The 23,754-nt window shown below is 38.6% G+C and overlaps 1 protein-coding gene across 3 annotated transcripts in view; it reads right to left on the bottom strand.

Moving 5' to 3' along the window:
- Positions 1 to 23,754, bottom strand: part of Atp7a (ATPase copper transporting alpha) — a 132,124-nt gene that overhangs the window by 64,167 nt on the left and 44,203 nt on the right. For 2 of the 3 annotated variants that reach the window (XM_055592619.1, XM_055592637.1), the window contains exon 2: positions 842 to 982. In XM_055592619.1, coding sequence (XP_055448594.1) covers positions 842 to 961 — 120 coding nt within the window. In that variant the 5' untranslated portion in view covers positions 962 to 982. The remainder of the gene's footprint in view (positions 1 to 841; positions 983 to 23,754) is intronic. The other variant, XM_055592628.1, reaches the window with a different exon arrangement.

Genomic DNA, 23,754 nt, shown 5'->3' with positions numbered 1-23,754 from the left:
AAATAAATAAAATACCAAAAAAGTGAAAGCCATAGGTGCCCCCAAAATAAATAAAAGTAAAATATGCTGCTAGGACTACAGCTCAGTGACAGAGTTCTCGCCTACCATGTGCAGGGCTCAGAGTTCAAACACAGAACTACCCCCAAAAGGTAAATCACCTGAAATTCAATTGCAACCACAGCACACTGACAAACCTACTGATGCTCAAAGAACGTTAAATAATAATAACATACAATACTTTAGCTATTTCATATCAACTGTAATCACAAAATATCACCATGCTATAAAATATAAACTAGCTGATTCTCTGAGATCGTATATTTTCATCCAGCATGAAGTTAAAAGTAAATCTGGTCATGATCCTATATACCTATAATTCTAGCCCTTGGGAGGATGAGGCAGAAGGATCTTTAGCTCAAGGCCATTTTTTGGTTTACATACATGGCAAGATTCTATTTCAAATAAAAAGATAGAAATTAGGAGTAATAAAAAAGCACACATATATTATCACAATAGAGTCCTCATTTGAACAGTGTTCTTTCTTTTTTTTTTTGAGACTTGAACTGATTGTGTTATCAAGGCTGGTCATTAGACTCCTGAACTCAAGTGATCCTTCTGCCTCAACTATATCTGGCTTTCTTTCTTTAAAAGAGAATTAACTGGGTAAATTATTATTATTATTATTATTATTATTATTATAGTTTAGTAGAATTGGCAGTATGATGGTAGGCTTTTTTTTTGTCAAATGTGTTGGTGTGATTATTTCAATCCCAATATCAGAACTAGTTATTAACAGAATTAATGGTAATGTCATCTTACTAATTCACAAAGAGTAACTTACTTTAATATGATGGACACCATTCACTTTCCCAATCTGCTGCTCAATGGTCCGGACACAGGAAATACATGTCATTCCTTCAACAGAGACAGTGACTGAATTCACATCCATACTTGGTTCCATTTTGAGGTCTTTACATTCCTGCTGGAGACAATAAAATCATTAATTTAACCATGGAAATAATCTTTACGCACCTATTCCTACATGTCTCCAACTTAAAATATGCTAATAATAAAATATGTGAGAGCTGAGCTAGGGATAGGACACAAGTTCCATTGTCCTCCTCCCCAAGGAGCCTATGGGGTACAGGAGCAGCTCTGGGCTTGGAGATCTTTTTGCCTACACCCCAGCTTGCCTGTCCTACCTGGGTCACAGTGAGCCAGCAGAGACAGTGAACTCAGTAGGGCACCTTTCCTTCCTTAGCTGCATCTGAATCTCCAGTACCCATTCTTGAGCCGCTGGACATCTCTTATCTTCCTGCATACTACTCAAGACTCCAGAGACAGGTGGACCCAGTCTGCAGTACAGGCTCCAGGAGCAATCAGTCAAGACTGCAGACAACCAGAAGGCTAGAGGCTGGTGTAAGAATACAAGGAACAAAAACCAGGACATCATGGTTTTACCAGACTCTCCAAAAATCAACAGATATTCTATTGCAGCTGAAACACAGGAAAATTATCTTAGTCTATGGTTATGGAGTTATTTGAGGCACATGAAAAGGAAACAAACCAAAAAAATAGAGGCCATCACGGACAGACAGGAATCCACAATCAAACAGGTGAAGAAAAATGAATAAAATCATTGAAAACATGAAAACAGAATTAGAATCAATAAAGAAAACACAATCAGAGACAACCCTGGAGTTGGAGAACTTAGAGAAGAGATCAGAAACCACAAAGGTTATCATCAAGAACAGAATACAAGAGATGGAGGACAGAATCTCAGTCATTGAAATTACACTTGCAGAAATTGATACTTCTCTCAAAGAAAACATAAAAACAGAAAAGTTCCTGACACAAAACATCCAAGAAATCAAGGACAACATGAAAAGAAAAACCCTAAAAATAGGAATAGATGAAAAAGAAGATTCCAGGATCCAAGGCCCAGAAAATATTTTTGAGAAAATCATACAGGAAAATTTCCCCAAACTTAAGAAAGAAATGCTCTGAAACATACAGGAGGCCTACAGAACACCAGACTAGAGGAGAAAAGAAAGTCCTACCGCCACATAATAATCAAAACACTAAGTGTAAAGAACAAAGAAAGAATATTAATAATGGCAAAGGAAAAAGACCAAGTAACATATAAAGGCAGAACTATCAGAATCACACCAGACTACTCAACAGAGACAATGAAAACCAGAGGGCCTGGGAGGATATCATGTAGAAGCTTAGAGATCACAGATGCCAACCCACACTACTATATCCAGCAAAACTTTAAATCAACACAGTTGGAGAAAACAAAATATTCTATGACATAACAAAATTTAAAGAATATTTACACAGCAACTCAGCCCTACAGAAGATACTAGGAAAAAAAAAACCCTCCAACTCAAGGAGATCAGCTATACCCAAGAAAACACAGGATACAGATACCATCACAACAACAACAACAACAAAACAAGAGTACAAGCATACAAACACACAATCACCACCAACTCCACAATAAAAGTAATGAATAATTGGTCACTTTATTGGTCACTAATATCTATCAACATTAATGGCTTCAACTCTCTGATAAAAAGACACAGACTAACAGAATGGTCATGGAAAGAGGATCCAACATTCTGCTGTATTCAAAAAACACACCTCTGCAACAAAGATAGACACTACCTCAGAGTAAATGGCTGGAAAAAGGTTTTTCAAGCAAGCAAACCCAAGAAGCATGCTGGAGTAGCCATCCTAATAGAAAAAAAAAAAAGACTTTCAACCAAAATTAATCGAAAGAGATGGAGAGGGACACTTCATTCTCATGAACGGAAAAACTCCACCAGGAGTACCTCATAGTCCTGAATATCTACACACCAAACACAAGCGATCTTGCATTTGTCAAAGAAACATTATCAAAGCTTAAATCACATATCAATCCCAATACCTTAATACTGGGATACTTCAACATCCCACTCTCACCAAAGGACAGATCATTGAGACAGAAGCTAAATAGAGAAATAATGACACTTGCAGACATCTTAAATCAAATGGACCTAACAGATATCTACAGAATTTTTCACCCAAACATAAAAGAGTATACCTTCTTCTCAGCACCTCATGGAAGCTTCTCCAAAATATAGTCAGACACAAAGAAAGCCTCAACAGATACAACAAGATTGAAATAATCCCTTGTATCATATCAGCCCACCATAGTCTAAAACTAGACTTCAACGATAACAGAAACAGCAAAAAGCCTACACACACATGGAAACTGAACAACTCTGTACTAAATGACAATTGGGTCAGGTAGGAAATAAAGAAATTCAAGACCTCCTAGAATTCACTGAAAATGAAGGTGCAACTTACCTAACTTATCAGATACAATGAAAGCAGTGCTAAGAGGAAAGTTCATAGCACTAAGTGCCTTCAAGAAGAAATACAAACATCTCAGCACACCTGAAAGCACGTAGACTGCTGGAAATAATCAAACTCAGGGCTAAAATCAATAAATTAGAAACAAAGAGAACGATTCAAAGAATCAGCGAAACTAAGAGCAGGTTCTCTGAGAAAATCAACAAGATTGACAAACCATTAGTGAAACCAGCTAAACAACAGAGAGACACTATCCAAATCAATAAAATTAGAAATGAAAACAGGAACTTAACTAACGACAGACACTGAGGAAATCCAAAGAATCATTACGTCCTACTTCAAAAGCCTATATGCAACAAAATTTGAAAATCTAAATGAAATGGACAATTTTCTTGATAAATTACATTTACCAAAGCTGAATCAAGATCAGGTAAATAAACTAAATAGTTCTATACCCCCTAAGGAAGTAGAAGCTGTCATCAAAAGTCTCCCAATCCAAAGAAGCCCAGGGCCAGATGGTTTCAGCGCAGAATTCTACCAGACCTTCAAAGAAGAGTTAACACCAATATTCTTTAAATGATTCCACAAAATAGAAACAAAAGGAACATTACCGACTTCATTCTATGAGGCCACAATCACATTGATACTTAAACCACACAAAGACCCAACAAAGTAAGAGAATTTCAGACCATTTTCTCTTATAAACATTGATACAAAAATACTCAACAAAATTCTCACAAACTGAATCCAAGATCACATTAAAGATATCATCTACTATGACCAAGAAGGCTTCATCCCAGGTATGCAGGGGTGGTTCAATATATAGAAATCCATCAACGTAATTCACTATATAAACAAACTGAAAGAAAAAGACCACATGATAATCTCTTTAGATGCTGAAAAAGCATTTGATAAAATCCAACATTCATTTATGTTTGAAGTCCTGGAGAGATCAGGGATACAAGGCACTTACCTAAACATAGTAAAGGCAATACACAGCAAGCCTATAGCCAACATCAAACTAAATGGAGAGAAACTTAAATCAGTCCCACTGAAATCAGGGACAAGGCAAGGCTGTGACTAAAAACAAGGAAATTATGAAATTTGCAGGCAAATGGTGGGAACTTGAAAAGATGATCCTGAATGAAGTGACCCAGAAACAGAAAGACACACATGGTATATACTCACTTATAAGTGGATATAGACATATAATAAAGGATAATCATACTAAAATCTGTACACCTAAGGAAGCTAATCAAGAAGGAGGACCCTGGGTAAGATGCTCAATCTTCATTCAGAACGGCAAACGGGGTGGGCATTGGAAGAGGGAGAAAACAGGGAATAGGACAGGAGACTACCATAGAGTGCCTCTGAAAGACTCTACCCAGCAGGGAATCAAAACATATGCTGAAATTCATAGCCAAACTTTGGGCAAAGTGCAGGGAATCTTATGAAAGATGGGGGAGATAGAAAGACCTGGAGGAGACAGGAGCTCTATAAGGAGAGCAACAGAACCAAAAAATCTGGGCATAGGAATCTTTTGTGAGACTGATACTCCAACCAAGGACCATGCATGGAGATAACTTAGAACTCCTGCACAGATGGCAGCTCAGTCTCCAAGTGTGTCCTAGTAAGGGGAACAGGGACTGTCTCTGAATGAATTCATGGGCTGGCTCTTTGACCATCTCCACCTGAAGGGGGAACAGCCTTACTAGTCCACAGAGGAAGACAATGCAGCCAGTCCTGATGAGACCTGATAGACTAGGGTCAGATGGAAGGGGAGTAGTACCTCCCCTATCATTGGAGTGGGGGAGAGGCATAGGAGAAGAGAGAGGGAGGGTATAATTGGGAAGGCATAGGGAAGGGGCTACAGCTGGGATACAAGGTGAATAAACTGTAATTAATAAAAATAAAATAAAAATAAAAAAACAGAGTTGGGCATGGTGGCACACACCAGTGATCCCAGCACCCAGGAGGCAGAGGCAGGAGGCTCTCTATGATTTTAAGACTAGCCTGGTCTACAAAATGAGTTCCAGGACAGCCAGGGTGGTTATATAGAGAAATCCTGTGTCAAAATATACAACACTCCATGTCATAAATTTAACTTGCCTTGCGATCAACAAGATGGCTCTGTGGGTAAGGGTATTTTGTGCCAAAACTGATGTCCTGAGTTCAAGTCCCCAGACTTACATGAAAAGAGAAACAACTCCCTAAAATTGTTCTCTGACATCCACAGGTAGGCACATGCATATACACACATATAAATAAGCAAAATACAAGGAAATTTTATAATGTAACTTGCTTTTAAAAGTAGTTTCCAGATTTTTAAACATGTTTAATATATAATATCACATAATATTAGATGTAGAAACAAGAACCAAAATTGCTAAAAATCTATAGACTATTTATATAGTCCTACATGATTTTTCCTGTCTGCCAACCTCAAATTGACCTCTCTGGACTCCAACTACTCACGACACCTGACTCTGAGCAGGCCACACTGCCTACTGTGTGACTGCCATTCATGGCCTTTGGTTTGGAAATCCTCACTTTCAGAAATCTGCTTAGCTACTTTTCTGATCCCTTTTAAGTCTTTAACTTTTGTAATGAGGTATTTGTTGACCCCATGTTTATAATGGCAACTTACAGCCCTTCAAAAAAATCCTGACTCCCCTTACCTCTATTTTTTTCCTACAGAACTCCCCATCTTCTAAAATGTAGCTCCATCATTTGCTCTGTCTTCCTATAGTGAACTTGTTCAGTTCTCAACCTGTGAGTTGCGACACTTTTGGAGGATGAATAACCCTCTCACAGGGTTTGCCTAAGACCATCAGAAAACACGGATATTTACATTCTGTTTCCTAACAGTTGCAAAATTATAGTTATGAAGTAGCAACAAAATAATTTTATGGTTCAGGTCACCACAACATTAAGAACTAACTGTATTAATGGTTGCAGTGTTAGGAAGGTTGAGAACCACTTCTATGTTGGGTTTACAACACATTCACAGACTCTTCTTCAAGAAATGAAATTTAAAAAAGAAAAAGGAAAAAAAAAAAAAGAAATGAAACTTAACTCCTTTTCACCTTGACTGTGTCCTAGACTTGGTGATGTTTCCAATGAATAGATTATGATGGACATGGCAAAATCTAACTTCCAAGACTATGGGTGTGATGGTACATGCCTGTAATCTCATGACTTGGAAGGCTATGGCAGGAGGATATCAAGATGGAAACCAGCTTGTGCTACATGAAGAACTGAAGGTCAGGCATAAAGAGATAGCAGTTAAGAAAACTGGTGCTCTTCTTGAAGGCCTGGAATTAATTCCCAGCATTCACTTAGTACTCCCTATTATTTGTAATTCAAGTGTCAGGGAATCCAACATGCATTTCCGCCCTTCTTGATCAACACATATACATGTGGTACATAAACATACATGCAAGCAAAACACCCATATACATAAAATGAAATATTTTTAAAATAGTTCAAGTCCAGTCCAATTTATCTAGTAATGCTCAGCATCAAATAAATAAGAGTGGAGGGGAACGCACATGCACATGAGCGTTCAGAGGACAACTGGTGGGAATTAGTTCTGTCCTTTCACCATGTGGGCTCCAGATGATCAAATTCAGGACATAAGGCTTGGTGGCAAGCCCCTTTACATGGCTATCTTGCTGACCCTGTGTGTTTATTTTGAAACTCGGGTATAATTCACATGCTAGGAAACTTTCAAGCATTTAGTTCAGTGGCTTTTGGTATATGAAAAAGATGTGCAACCATAATGATCACATGATTATAGAACATTTTCATTTTCCTCAGAAAAGAAACCCTCAGGCTGGCAAGATGGCTGAGCAAGAAAAAGCACCTACCACCAGGCCTGACAACCTGAATTCAACTCTGGAGACTCACACAGTGGAAGGAGAAAAATCAACTCTGACCGCCACTCGCATGCTCTGGCATATGCACACACATATGTAAAATCGTAAATAAAAATGAAATGAAAAGATCTTCATTGTCATTAGCAGTTGCACCCATTCTCATTTCCTCAGTCCCTGGAAAATTCTGATAGACTATCGCGACAGATGGGCCTACACTGGTAATTTCATGTCAACAGATTATTCGTTCAACATATGGCTTTTATGTCTAGATTCTTGTACTTAGCCTATTTTCAAGGTACATCAACAAGTTGCAGATACTAACATTTCATTCTTTAATGTTCTTGATGGCATCCACTGATACATAAAAGCTTTTAATTTAGGTTGGAGAGATGGTTCAGAGGTAAAGGGCACTGGCTGTTCTTCCACAGGTCCTGAGTTCAATTCCCAGCAACCACATGGCAGCTAATAATCATCTACAGTGAGATCTGGTGCCCTCTTATGACATACAGGCACACATGTAAACAGAACACTGTATAAATAATAAATAATTTTTTAAAGTTTTCTTTTAAAAAAGATTTATTTATTATTTATACACTATATCTTACTATAGATGGTTATGAGCCACCATGCGGTTGCTGGGAATTGAACTCAGGACCTTTGGAAGGGGAGCAAGTGTTCTTAACCTCTGAGCCATCTCTCAAGCCCTAAAGGTTTTGATTTTATGGAGTCTAATTTTTTTTTTTAATTTTGTGCTGGGGATCAAATCCAGGACTTGTACAGGTTAAGCCATGTGCTCTACCACGACTCCCCTCCATATACCCAAAGTCACATTCTTACATGTGGAGATATGCAATTCTCTCAGAACCATTTTTTTGTTTTTGGTTTTTTCGAGACAGGGTTTCTCTGTGTAGCCTTAGCTGTCCTGGACTCCCTTTGTACACCACGCCGGTCTCGAACACATATGTCCCCACATGTGTAGCCATCACCATAGTTAATTTTAGAACATTTTTATCACCTCATAACAAGACCTTATCCTCTTACTGTCACTCAGTAACTTTTAAGCTCATTACCCTCAGTGCTAGGCAACCACTCATCTACTTTCTGTCTATAAAGAATCCTTTTCTGGTTATTTCATACTACTGGAATCATGTAATATGTTACTGGCATCTTTCATTTTGCTTGTTTTCAACTTTAATCCATGTTGTAGCACGTAACAGCATTCTTTTTATAGTTGAATAAATACACATTTTTTTATTATCCATTTGTTAGCTGATGAACAATTGAATCATTTCCAATTTTGGGGTCTTACAAATACTGACATTATAAATGTTGTTATAAATTTTGTGCTTTAATTCCCTTCAGTTAATGCTGAAGAGTGAACATGCTGTGTCATATAACTCTGCTTAACTGCCTGAGGAGCTGCTAGGGTATATTGCAAAGTAGCTGCGTCACTGTGAATTCCCACCAACAGCATATGAGAATTCCAGTCTCTTCTCCTCCTCAGAGATACTTGCTGTTGCTGGCTTCTTATGGTGAATGTATAGAGCGGAGTTAGTTTTGTTTGTGAGACAAGGTCTTTTTCTCCCTCTCCGGATAGCTTTGAACTTGTAATTGTGCTGCTTAATTATCCTAAGAGTTGTGGTTAAAGATAGAGGCTACTATGCCCAGACTCTGACTTTTTTCTTAGCCATTCTAGTAGATATGAAAAGATATCTCATGGTGGTTTTGATACAGATTTCCTAGTTACCTGTAATGTTAAGCATCTTTTCATGGACTCAAACCATGAGCCAGTCAATCCTTCAAGTCGCTTCTTGTCAGGTATTTTGTCATAGTGATCAGAAAAGTAACTCATATGGGCCCTTCAACATAACAAAAGTCACATAGGATTTACATGTTAGGCAGATCGGAATAAAATGTCTGAACATAAATGGAAATTACATTAATTCAGCTGGATTTCCCAGTACATCTCAATTTAACTATGGCAAATAAACTCTATTTCAATTGGACCTCACACACAAAATTTCAAAGGAGTTCACCTTCCTCTCACTGCCAATACACATATATTGACACACACACCAATCTCATTGACTTTGTCGTACATGTTATATCCATCTTTAAATTTTTAATGTGTATCAAATAAGTACCAAATCGTTACTATTTGCGGTAACCTTGCACTGTATTTAGTAAAATGACGCAGTAAGCAACATGTAAGCAAGGTCATATGCTACGAAACACATGCTGGCTTTGGAAAATAACAGTATCACAAAGACACACAGCCATTAATAAGGAGCGACTCTGAGACAAAAGTATGCCACAACAGGGAGGGAAATAACTCCTAGTTATTAAAATAGTTGAGCCACTCCTTAAACACAGACAGTAATGTCATTTCTGTAAGATGACTGGACCGTCATCTCCGATACAAAACCCAACATGTACACAGCCAGAACTACTTCTTAATGTTCACCACAGACACACAAACTTTAGTTTTTAATTCCTGTAACATATGCCTCATTATTTGGAGAAGATTTCTGGATTCTTAATAAATTATCATATACTTAAAATTTAGTTCCCTTTGGATAAAATTATATCCACATAGGTTTTTTTTTTTAAATCCTTGTGATAATCAAGGAAATACAAACTAAAATCATAATTGAGTATCATTTATCAGATACAAATTTCAAAATCTGACCATACAAGGTACTGATATGGAATAACAATACCTTTCTTATTCACCTGACTAATATACATTAACACAATTACAGAATTTATGTGACAATATCTGGTGTGGTTAAAAATGTGACCTAGAACCCCTGCTCGAACATAGCCCATGGCTGTTCAGTATCCATGTGGGTTCCCTAGTAAGGGGAACAGGGACTGTCTCTGACATGAACTCAGTAGCTGGCTCTTTGACCTCTTCCAGGGAGGAACAGCTTTGCCAGGCCACAGAGGAGGACAATACAGCCAGTCCTGATGAAACCAGATCAGCTAGGGTCAGAAGGAAGGGGAGGAGGACCTTCCCATCAGTGGACTTGGGGAAGGGCAGAGAGAAGATGAGGGAGGGAAGGTAGGATTGGGAGGGAATGAGGGAGGGTGCTACAGCTGGGATATAAAGTAAATAAACTGTAATTAATATAAAAATAAAAATTTAATTAAAAATGTGAATATATAGCCAGGCGTGGTAGCACACACTTGTAATCTCAGCACTCTGGGTGGAAGAGGCAGGCGGATCTCTGTGTGTTCGAGCCTGGTCTACAAAATGAGTCCAGGACAGCCAGGGCTACACAGAGAAACCCTGTCTTAAAAAACAAACAAACAAACAAACAAAAAAAGGGAATATACCAAAAGTCAACCTCTTCCATACCTCTGCGATTACCCTAGGGAGAGTCTCACAGATGTGCTTGAGAACACGTGAGTTAGGTGGTTCACACCTGTAATCTCAGAACTTGGAAGGTGAAGACAGGAGGACTGCCCTCGGTTTGAGGCTAATCTGGTCTACATAGTAAGTTTCAGGACAATTAGAGCTATTAGTGAGACCCTGTGAAAAAGAATGAAAAGGGAATGTGGGTGTGGGAATAAGAATGAATATGAACAAAAAGTCTCACTTAAACTTATTAGTCTTCCTAATAATTGACATTTTGGAATTAACCTAAATGTCTGTTAGTGGCTAAATGAAACATAGTTTTGTTATTATATCATACAAGAGCATGATACAGAAGTTAAAGTAAGTGAAGTAGAAAAAGCAATTCTCAGTGGAAGTGACTATTCTACCAGTGGAACATTTTGCAATGTCCCGAGACACTGAGATCAAGGGGGACGATTACTGGCCTTTAGAGGCCAGGTATACCACCACACAACCTGTGATGAAGAGGGAGCTCCAAATATCAACAGCACAGAAGCTAAAAAACTTTGAACTAGAGCCATGAGCAACAAGATAAACCCCAGAAAGTTCAGAATTGAAGGAGGACACAAAAATTAAAAACAGAGAACAACATTTTCTGTTGTGTTGATATGTATGCACATATAAGAAGACAAGGAGGTTAGAAAGGAGTTAGAAAGAGTGTGACTGGGGGTGAGCAAAAAGGCAATTCAACTAATTAGTTCTCACCTTCTTAGTCTACATCATGAATACATAAGTAAACTGCTATAGCATCTCTTCTTCCTACAGGCATCTCATTATAAGGAGTTTTTGTTTTTAGTTTTTAGTCAAGGTCTTTCTATGGTTACCAGACTGACCTCAAATTCACTGTGTAGCCCAGGCTGGCTCACAGAAATACCTTCTTTAAACCTTTCAAGTGCTGGGACTATAAGCATGAAATACTTCCAACTTTTTTTTTTCTCTCTGTCTCTGTTTCTCTGTCTCTGTCTCTCTCTCTCTCTTCAGGGTCTTATTTATCCCAGGCTGACCTCAAACTCATGGGTAGTCTCAGTTTCCCAAGTACTAAGATTATAAGCATGCAATAATAGCATGCCTGACTCCGTACATATCTTTTTCTTGAGACAAAGTCTTATTATTTAGCCTAGACTGGCCTCAAACTTATGATCCTCCTGCTTTAAATTACCAATATAATGATTTTTAAAGATAGGGTCTCAACTCTGTGTCCTGGCTGCCTGGAACTGGAAGATCCTCCTGCTTCTTCCTCTCAAATCCTGGGATTAAAGGTGTGTGCCATGATGCCTGGCTCTATAATAATTTTTACAGACAAATAAAAGGCCATTTGAAGAGAAAACATGGGAAAAATGTTAGGAATGTATAGAAATTAGAAGTTACCAACACTGAAACAATTTAGTGGGATTAACAATAAACTCAAACATAGAAATAGTCCAAGTCACCCATTTCTATAACACGAGTTATACAAAAACGCCTGTTTTTTTTTTTTTTTAATAAAAAAAATATCTTCCAGGACAGCCAGGACTACACAGGGAAATCATGTCTCAATAAAACAAACAAAACAAAAAAACAGCAAAATATCTACTTAGTTAAACAAATGGATAGTTTCTAGTTATTCAAACAACACCTAACTAGTTGCCTCTAGGGTAACTATTCAATATTTCCAAATCCATTAACATTTTCCTACCCACTTGCTTTCACTTGAAATCATCACCACTGCAATGTAAACAGACAGAAAAGGTTCTACCCTCTGTTATTATAACACATCCCTTTCTTTTAAATTGTGTAAGTTTTCAAAATAAAAATTAATCCTACCACTTAATTTGTTTTCAAAATAATGAGTGCTTAACTTTCTTTCATCAGACAACTGTTATTACAGAAGCACTAGGATTCCAGATGAAACAGGTGGAGTATGGAGGGAGAGTTTTAAAACATAAGTGTTTTTTCTTTCATGTGTCTATTCTTACAAAATTAGGAGTTGATACCAAAAGACATACGAATAAGGTCAAAAAAAGCACAGAACATTCAAATTAAGAAAAAGCCATTTTCTTTCCCAGTCATCTTTATGATTCCTACACCAGTCACAACATCTCTACAAAGTTATATGAGAGCAATATAGGTACCTAAGTTTCCTACAGTATTGCATATTTGAAAGCCTTTACATACAGCTCCCAACAGTCTTGCCATATAATCAGGGTGGTAAATTCCTTTCAAATAAAAAAGCTAAAGCTCAGATACAGTCACATTCACACAGCCAAGTCACAAAGGATTCTAAAGCTAGTCATAGCATCAAAATGATTACCCTAATAGGGCAGTGTTTAAAGCCATAAAACAAAGCCAAAGATGAAGCAATATGGAAGAATGGTTGAAAAACATTAATGTTCTGAAAAGAAAAAGATAAATATTCCACAGGTCTCTGTGAACCTTTCCACCACAAGCTAACTACTTCCATGCCAGTAAAACTAGAGTGTGAAATGATTTGTGCTTTAGACAGGGCAGCTATCATGACCTCAGGAAAGTAGAGGAAATCATACTGACCTATTTGATATCATGAAAAAAAATCAACCACTAGAGCATAGTGACACATACCTTTAATCCCAGCACTTGGGAGACAGAGGCAGGCAGATCTCTGTGAGTTCCAGGTCAGCCTGGTCTACAAAGGGAGTACAGGATAGCTGAGGCTACACAGAAAAACTCTTTCTTGAGGAACAAGAAAAAAAAAAGAATCAGGCCCTTTCCATCCCTGTTATGACTGTTTTGACTAAATTTGAACTTAGTTGAGGAATGGATACAGAAATTGTGGTACATCTACACAATGGAATATTACTCAGCGATAAAAAAAAACAACAACAACAACAAGGAAATCATGAAATTTGCAGGTAAATGGTAGGAACTGGAAAAGATCATCCTGAAGTATCCCAGAAGCAGAAAGACACACAGGGTCTCATAAGTGGACATTAGACATATAATGTAGGATAAACATACCAAAATCTGTCCACCTAAGGAAGCTAATCAGGAAGGAGGACTCTGGCTAAGATGCTCAATCCTCATTCAGAAAGGCAAAGAGGATGGACATTGGAGGAGGGAGAAAACAGGGAACAGGACAGGAGCCTACCACAGAAGGCCTCTGAAAGGCTTTACCCTGCAGGGTATAGAAGCAGATGCTGAGACTCATAGCCACACTTTGGGCAGAGTGCAGGGAATCTTATGAAAGAAGTGGAAGATAGTAAGACTTGGAGAGGACAGGAGCTCCACAAGGAGAGCAACAGAACCAAAAATTCTGGACACAGGGTCTTTTCTGAGACTCATACTCCAGCCAAGGACCACTCATGGAGATGGCCTGGAACCCCTGCACGGAGGTAGTCTATGGCAGTTCATTTTTAACTATTCATATAAAGTTGAAAAACTATGTTTCATATTTGCTGGTTGGTTGGAAAAAAGTAAAGTATAAAAACATAATAAAGCCAAGTGTGTCGGTGCATGTCTTTAATCCCAGAACTTGGGAAGCAGATGCAGATGGGCCTCTGTGAGTTCAAGGTCAGCCTAAGGTGAATCTCAGGCCAATCAGGGCTACACAATGAGCTTGTCTCAAAACAACAACAAAAAAGACAAAGTTTGCTGCAAGTGGAAATGACAACTATGAGTGTATATTTTAAGTATGTCATTAATTTCATAAAAGCTACCACTACAAGGATAATGATACTAATTGTTTGAGCAAACACAAAGTCTATTAAGAAACTTTTTTGATCCCATAGCTCAGGAATGATTGCAAAAGACGGGGATGGAAAGATTGTAAGGGCCAGAGGAATAGGAGCTTGGTGTGAAACTGTGTCTCCTAGAAATGTCAAAGAAGCTACACCCATGAAGTCTCACCAATATGGCTCTCTACACACGAGCAACAATGACACCAATATACATGCCAAAGTGGACAGGGGAAAGACCCATGAGGCCTCAACCCTACACAAAGAGCTACAGGTAATTAAGGAAAGCTGAGAGTGGGAGACACTGTCTTTCCCCAGGGAAGAGCACACAGTTGGTTATCCAGTAATAAATGGTAAGCACCAAAAACATAAAAAAAAATAACATGATACAGATCGAGCAGGTTTGGATGTATATATTTAGGAACACACAAAAAAATTCAAGAAAAAGGCCATGAATTTAAGTGAGAACAAAGGGGTACCTGGGAGGGGCCAGAAGGAAGAAAGAGAAGGGGCGGGGGTTAAATAATTATAGTATAATCTCAAAAACATATTTTAGAGTTCTTTTTCATTTGAACCCAGGGCTTTGTGCAGGGTAGGCAAGTGTTCTACAACTGAGCTATATCCTCAGCCTTAATAGTGTTAATTATGTAAAAGGATGAAGAGATGATTCAACAGTTAAGAGCACTGGCTGCTGTTCCAATGAACATGGGTTCAATTCCCAGCACCTACATGGTGGCTCCCAAACATCTGTAACTCCAGTTACAGAGGATATAATGCTTTTCTTCGGCAACCTGAAGGCAACCAGACATGCAAACGGTATGCAGATACATACATTTGTGTGTTTATTGCACATCTTTAATCCTACCACCTGGAAGGCAAAACCAGGTAATCTCTGTAAGTTTGAAGATAGCCTGGTTTACATAATGAGTTTCAAGCTAGCCAAGGCAACATATTGAGACCCTGTCTCAAAATGACAACAAAACAACCAAAAGAGGGTTTATATGGTGTCACAAATCTGCAGTCCCAGCACTTGGGAGGCAGAGACAGGTGAATCTCTGTGAGTTTGAGGCCAGCCTGGTCTATAAAGCGAGAAGGAATGACCATTCCAGATCAGATAGAGCTACACAGAGAAACACTGTCTCCCCACTCCCCCTTTCAAAAGAAAAAAGAAAAAAAAAACACCAAAAGAGTAGTGTTGTAGTAAAAACAAAAACTTAAAAATAGGTAAATGAGGCTGGACAGACAGATCAATAGGTAAAGTACTTGTTGCACAAGCTTGAAGAACTGAGTTTAATCCCCAGTACTCAAGTTAAAAAGCCAGGCATGTCCGTCATGGCAACCTACTGCTTTAATCCCAGTGATTTGGGAGGCAGAGATAGGCAGAGCCCTGTAAAATCAAGGGTAGCATAGTCTATACAGAGAGTTTGGGGCCAGCTAGGGACTACATGGTGATATCCCATCTCAAAAAAGAAAGAGATAGAAAAAGAGAGAGGAGTAAGACAAGCACAGTGATGTTCACTTGTAATCCCATCACTGAGGAGGCAGACATTTCTGATGCTCACTGGCTAAATAGCTTAGCCTCATCAACAAGGCACAGGTCCCAATGAGACATTGGCTCAAAAATGGTAGGAAGAGCCTAAGGAATAGCACCCAAAGTTGCAGTCTGACCTCTATATAACACACATGACAGGATAGCACAAACACATTTTAAAAAAAACTGGGCAATGGTAGCACATGCCTTTCATCTCATCACTCAGGAGGCTGAGGCAGGCAGACTTCTGCATTCAAGGCCAGTCTGATCTACAGAGTGAGTTCCAGCACAGCAAAAGATACACACACACACACACACACACACACACACACACACACACACACAACCTGCCTCAAAAAAAAAGACCAACAAAAAAATGGGTCAATATCCTCACTAAAAAAGATACATACAGGGTAAATAAATATGTATAAAGATGTTCTTCTAGCATTCTGGGGGTTGAGGGAAGAGGATCCAGAACCTGTGGGCAACTCCACCTCCAGAAGCAGACCCTGTCACAAAAAAAAAAAGGCCGAAGGTGGGTGGCTGCTTCCTTAATTTACAGGACAATGAAGAGGCTAGGGTCAGTAGGAGGCCAGAAATCTTGGTTTTCCTAGCATATGGACCAAAAACTGAAGAGGATGATGCAAATGCCTATGAAACATGCCCCTGTGAAATTCCCTTAAATACATAGAATAATTTCAACAATTTCCTAAGATATTTGTGGAGTGTGGGGGCATGCTCTCCTTTAGGTGCACATGTGGAGGCCCAAGATCTACTTTAGTTATCATCTATCACTTCACTCTCCACTTTCATCTTTTTTGAAGACAAGATCTCTCACCAAACCTGAAGACCACTGTTTGGCTAGGCTAGTTGGCCAGCAAGCTTCCAGGATCCCCTGGTCTATGCATCCCAGAACTGAGATGACAGGCACACGCCCCCACACTTGGCATTTTGTGGGTTCGTGGAATCCAAGTTCAGAAGCACTGCACTCACTAAGCCATGGCTCCAGTCCTAGAACTGCATTAAAAAAAACAAAACACTTTGAACAAAAAAAAACTGAATATCAAGAGTCAAAAAGAATAAAAAAAAAATCTAGAACACATATACAAAAGAGTAAAAACCAATCTAATAGTGTGTAGTCCTTACCCGAAAGTTAGTGGAAGGAGCTAACTCGGTATTTCGAAGACAATGATAGGTTTGCATGCTCTGTTTAAGGAAAAAAAAATGTTGACAAGTCAGGCCTTAAAAAGAGGATAGGCCAGGCTGCAGAGTGGGATGTTGAAAAGACTGAAGAACTCTATAACCAGCTTGCCACACTTCTTAACAACCAAGATGGAAACTGAAATTGAAAAAAGAAGAAGAGGAAAAAGAAGAAACTAGCATGGGGACTTGACACAAAGAACAGAAGGAAAACCAAAAGCTACAAGGGACATAACCATAGCCTTAGAGAGTTCTTGAGTTCTTAAGTTCTATAGACTGGTGTGCTTACTTTACCAAAAAGGTTCTCCTACTTATACATATATATATACATATATATATAGTATAAAATCATGTTTGTTTGGTGTATCACAGCGTGTGAGGACCTTCTTGTTTGCTCTTGGCATGACTGCACTTTTTCTAGAATGGAGGGGTAGATATGAGGATGTGAGAGACATATAAATGTTGTGTTTGTGTGGGTGCGCGCATGTGTATGTGAATAGAGGTTGATATCAGATGTCTTTCCCTATCTTTTTGTACTGGATCAGAAGCTCAATGATTCAGTTTAGTAGGCTGTCTGGCCAATGAGCTGCAGGGATATGCCTGTTTTTGCCCCAGAGTACGGGAATTACAAGTACATACTGCTTGGCTTTTATGTGTACAGGAAGCATCTAGCCAGGTGCTGGTGGCAATGACATTAGTTCTGGCACTGGGGAGGCAGAGGCAGGCAGATGTCTAAGTGTTAAGGACAACCTGGCCTACAGAGTGAGTTCCAGAAAAGCCAGGGCTACATGGGAAAACACTGTCTTTAAAAACAAACAAAAAATAAACAGAAAGCACTCCACCAACTGAGCCATCTCCTTAGCCCATGAAATTATGATTTTTAACACTGGCTTTTGTGAGCTTGAGATGTGGCTAGGCAGAGCATACATGAAGTACTAGGTTCTATTCCAAGAACTGCATGGGCATGGTGAGCATGTCCTTAACTCCAGCACTAGGGAAGTAGAGGCAGGAGGATTAGAAGCCCAAGGTCATCTTCAAGTACACACTGAATTTGAAGCCAGCCTGGACCACATGACCCCACCTTTAAGAAAGAGAAACAGTATTAACTTTTGTTTATAATGAATTAGTCATAAGTACAAAAATTCCTAATTATTACTAACTTTATAACATTCCAGCAGCAGCAGTGGCAGAAGTCCCGAGAAAGCCAGTGCTAGTGAAAAGGTCACTATCACTCTGTTCTGAGGGTGGGACTCTGTTCTGTTCAAGTTTCACTGGGTTCTCAAGCAAGGTGAGCTGACCAACCTTTATGTTGATTCTGTAAGCAATCTAATCACCTACCAATAAATTCCTTTTCTTGTGAGGTGACTCAGCAGTGCTTTATGTTGCAGCAAACAGGAACCAAGCCTAATACATGTGCGGTAAATAGCAGGCGGCCATTGCAGACAAGGATGTAGATCTTGACCTTCACGCAAAGAAAATGCTCAGGATGCATTAAATGAGAAAAAGCAAATTTCGCTCTATTAGAAGTTCTCTTAAGCAACCTCCAGCAGTTTAATGGATAGTCTGGATTCCATCACCAAAATATTCAGGTACCGACAGCACAGTTAATTTCTGGTGGTCCTCATTCTACCAGAATAATCCGCACCTTGACTGTCAATGACTTTCAAGCCCTTTGTGCCCACTGGCCTTCTCATAATTGTGTACTTTAAATATCATGTGAACTGATTAAAAAGAACATAAAATAGATTTTTTGTTTCTATGAAAACAAGGGTGAATGCTTTGAATCAGTTAGAAATGGTGAATAGTGAAGTTACTGCCTAGATAGCTGTACAAGATCAACTTTAAAATCTGAAAGGATTCTGACATCTTAAACTTGCTTCTTTTTAGTACTTCAATTTTCTTTTTCTTTTTTTTTTTTCAGTTTTTTGAGACAGGGTTTCTTTGGGTAGCTGTTGCTGTCTTGAACTCCCTTTGTAGACCAAGTTGACCTAGAACTCACAAAGATCCACCTGTCTTTGCCTCCACAAGTGCTGGGATTACAGGCATATGTCACTGGGCCCAGCCCAAGTTCAGAAGTTGTCCTTTTGTGGAGGGGTGGCTCGAAACAGGGTTTCTCAGTGTATCCTTGGCTGCCCTGGACTCAATTTGTAGAGCAAGCTGGCCCCGAACTCAAAGAGATCTGTCTGCCTGCCTCTGCCTCCCTGAGTATTGGTATTACAAGCCTGCACCACCATGTCCAGTGTATACCAACAGCTCAGGCTCTAATATCAACAATCAATAAATGGTACCCCATGGAACTGAAAAGCTTCTGTAAAGAAAAATACACATCCATCCATATATATATATATATACTGTCAACAGAACAAAACGACAGCCTACAGACTGGGAAAAGATCTTCACCAAGCCTACATATGACAGAGGGATAGTATCCAGAATATATAAAAAACTCAAGAAGTTAAACACCAACAAACCAATTAAAAAATGGGGTACAGAGCTAAACAGATTTCTAGACAGAGGAATATCAAATAGCAGAGAAACAATTAAAGAAATGTTCAACATCCTTAGACTTCTAGAAAAGGCAAATCAAAATGACCCTGAGATTTCACCTTACATCCATCAGAATGGCTAAGATCAAAAACTCAACAACACATGCTGGAGAGGATGTGGAGAAAGGGGAACCCTCTTCCATTGCTGGTGGGAATGCAAACTGATACAACCACTCTGGAAATCAATCTGGTGCTTTCTCAGAAAATTACGAATAGTGCTACCTCAAGATCCAGTTATACCACTCATGGGCATATATCCAAAAGAGGTTCAACCATACGACAAGAACATTTGCTCAACTATGTTCATAGAGCTTTATTCATAATAGCCAGAATCTGAAACAGCATAGATGTCCCTCAACAGAAAAATGCATACAGACATTGTGGTACATTTACACAGTGGAATACTGCTTAGCAATTTAAAACAAGGAAATCATGAAATTGCAGGCAAATGAATGGAACTAGAAAAGATCATCTTGAATGAGGTAATTCAGACCCAGAAAGACGCACATATTATATACTCAATTATAAGTGGATATTAGACATATAATATAGGATAAACATATTAAAATCTATAGTCCTAAAGAAGGTAAACAAGGAGGACCCTAGGGAAGAGGCTTAATCCTCATTCAGAAGGGCAAACAAAATAGAAACCCGAAGTAAGAGAAGACAGGGAACAGGACAGGAGCCTTCCACAGGGGGCTTCTGAAAGACTCTACCCATCAGGGTATCAAAGGAGATTCTGAGATTCATAGCCAAACGTTGGGCAGAGTGTAGGGAATCTTATGGAAGAAAGGGAAGATAGAGAGACCTGAAGGAGAGAGGAGTCCCACAAGGAGACCAAAAGAGCCAAAATATCTGGGCCCAGGGGGTCCTGCAGAGACTGATGAATCAACCTAGAACCATGCATGGAAAGGACCTAGACACCCTGCACAGATGTAGCCCATGGCAACTCAGTCTCCAAGTAGGTACCCTAGTAATGGGAACAGGAACTGTCTCTGACATGAACTCAGTGACTGGTTCTTTGGTCACCTCCCCCTGGTGAGTGGCTTTACTAGAACCACAAAGAAAGAGGATCTAGACAATCCTGAGATGTGACTAGGCTAGGGTCAGATAGTAGGGGAGGAGGACCTCCCCTATCAGTGGACTAGGGGAGGGGCATAGGGGGGAATAGGAAGGGTTTACAGCCAGGACACAAAGTGAATAAATTGTAATTAATAATAATAATAACAACAATAATAAAGAAAAATTTCAAAACAAAATAATCCAAGGTCAATTTCGGGTCTATATAGGATGTTCAAAGACAGCCCAGGCTACATTATATTTCAAAGTAAGAAAATATTGGGCTGGAAAGATGGCTCAGCAGTTACGAGCATTTACTACTGCTCTTGCAGGGAACCTTGGTTCAGTTTCCAGCACCCACATGGTTGCTCAAAAGCATCTGTAACTCTAGTTCCAGTGAATCTGATAACCTCTTCTTGTCTCTGGAGGCTCCTGCACACACATGGTGCACAGAATCTCAGGCAGGCCCACATGTAAACATAAATAAATATAAATAAACATAAATAACTTTTCATTTTGTTTTTCTCATCATAGAATTTTGCTTCCTTTTTGTCCTATGAAGAAATAAATTGTAATAGCCTCCTATAAATGACAACAACCACTATATTATACTGTTCATTTTCAACTTGTAGCCATTCAGAATACTCAGGAATAAAATTATTTTCCTCATATGCAGGCTTCTATGATATTTGTGTTTTCTCAAAAGTAAAATTTCTATTTCCTGCGAAATAAAACCATGTTAAAATACAAGTAAGATAATACTTAAGATTCTAATATTTATATGTTCAATTTAGTGGCATTAAGTACATTCACCTTGTTAGATAATGATCATCTATCTCTAGAACCTTTTCATCATATCAAACTAAAACTCCTTACCCACAAAGTAGTAAGTCCCCATTCCTCCTCCATCCTGTCCTTGGTAATCAATGTTTTGATTTATATTTCTATGAATTTGACCACTCTAGAGTACCTCATATAAATAGAATGAAACATTATTTGTCCGTTTGTGGTTTGCTTCTTCCACCTAGTATAATGTGTTGACAGTTCATCCACATGGTAGCTGTTAAAATTTAGTTTCCTTTTAGACCTGAACACACATACAAACTGCTCTACTGTATATGTACACTATATTGTCCATTTATCTGAGAAAGCCAGTACCACTGAAGAGGTAGTCACCATATTATTTAAGGTGTGACCTTGTTTGCTCTGGGATTTTTAATTAAAATTTTTGTATTAATTACAGTTTATTCATTTTGTATCTCAGCTGTAGCCCCCTCCCTCAATCCCACTGTCCCTCCCTCATCTCCTTCCATGCCCCTCTCCAAGTCCACTAAAAGGGAAGACCTCTTCCCCTTCCATCGGAACCTAGCTTATCAGGTCTCATCAGGAATGGATGCAGTGTCCTCCTCTGTGGCCTGGCAAGAGTGCTCCCCCCTCAGGGGGAGGTGTGTTTGCTTTGTTTTACGTTCTTTGGGTTATTGTTCATTTTCTAAGCCTGGCTAATGATCCCTCCTCCTGACTGTATAAGCATTCTATTAGCCTACCAATAAATTCCCTTTGGGTTAGGTGAGTCAAAACATTTGTGCTCCTTCCACTTTTAAACTATTGTGAAACCATAACAAATAGTCGTATATAAATATCTATTTACATCTCTGTTTTTGATTTCTTTGGCGTATACCCACAGTGAGAACTGGTGAATCATGTGGTAACTGTGTTTACTTTTTTAAGGATCCACGATACTGTTTTCCACTATCACTAGTCATATTAGACTTTGCCAAAAATGCACAAGGGTCCTGGCTTCTCAATATCCTCCTCAAGAGGTAGTATATTCTGGATGGCAAGTAACATGACTTGGTTTTACATCTTAGAAATTAAAAAAAAAATGGACAATCAAAACTAAAACATGACTGAACACAGTGCTGTATGCCTTTAATCCTAGCAGTCTAGGCAGAGCCAGGTGGATCTCTATGAATTCAAAGCCAGTCTAGTCTAGTCTACATAGTGAGTTCTAACCCAGCCAGATCTACACAAAGAAGCCCTGTGTAAAAAAAAAAAAAAGGAAAGGAAAGAAAAGAAAAGAAAAGAAAAAAGCTAAAATGTGAATGTGAATAAAACACAAAGGTATACACTTGATTAATAGTCGTTTCCTTTCTATATAATATAGATATAAATATAACTTCATTTGTTCAATGAGGTTCAAATTTGTTCAAACTTCAATGTAGTTTATGGTTTTTCTTAACATCTTCCTCTTCTGCATTTGTAACAAAAACTGGTTATAAGATATACTCATACACTCTATTTGCTTTTTTATTTTTGGCTTATTTGAAATAGTATCTCTATATAGCTTGGGCAAACCTGGAACTTGTTATGTAGCCCCAAACTGCCTTGAATTTGTAATCCGCCTGCCTCAGCCTCCCTAGGGCTGGAATTACAGGTGTACGCCATCACAAACACCTTATTACTACTGAAATATGAAATATAATAATAATAGTTTTGAATTCTAGCTCATAAAAGATTAGTTTAAGAAGTTAGTACAACAATTTGGATGAGTTCAAAAGGATTAGAATAAAAAGACAAACAACTGCTCATTATTAAGTGGCCCAGGCTTTGAGAGTACTTACATTCACAGTGGATATAAGAAACTGAAGTGTTGTGAATTTCCTTTCTACTATATTTTCAAATGTCTAGCTAGCATTTCCATTTAAATGTACTTCTCTAAAATTTCTTCCAAAAATAACACAAATATAGTAAACACAGTATTGTACTTTCAGCACTAGAAAACAATAGCTAAGTAATAATGATGTAATATTAGCTATGAGTACAGCCAAGTAAACAGACTGGTTAAGATTATATGTATAATATCTAGAATCTACAAACAATTAACTTATCATCCTTAGCATCCTTATATCTGTTACAAACAGTAAATCACATACAAAGCCAAACCCATTAGATTAACAGCAGATTTATCAACAGAAACTATAATCCAGAAAGACATGGGATGAGATACTTCAAGTTTAGAAAGAAAATAACCACCAAACCAAATTAGCATACCCAGCACAATTATCCTAATGAAAGAGAACTAAAAAGCTTT

The sequence above is a fragment of the Psammomys obesus genome, unplaced genomic scaffold (genome assembly GCF_907164565.1).
Source record: "Psammomys obesus unplaced genomic scaffold, mPsaObe1.curated_primary_1811, whole genome shotgun sequence".
Classification (NCBI taxonomy): Eukaryota; Metazoa; Chordata; class Mammalia; order Rodentia; family Muridae; genus Psammomys; species Psammomys obesus.
Note: the sequence above shows the minus strand (reverse complement) of the source record. Positions and strands in the feature narration are given on the sequence as shown.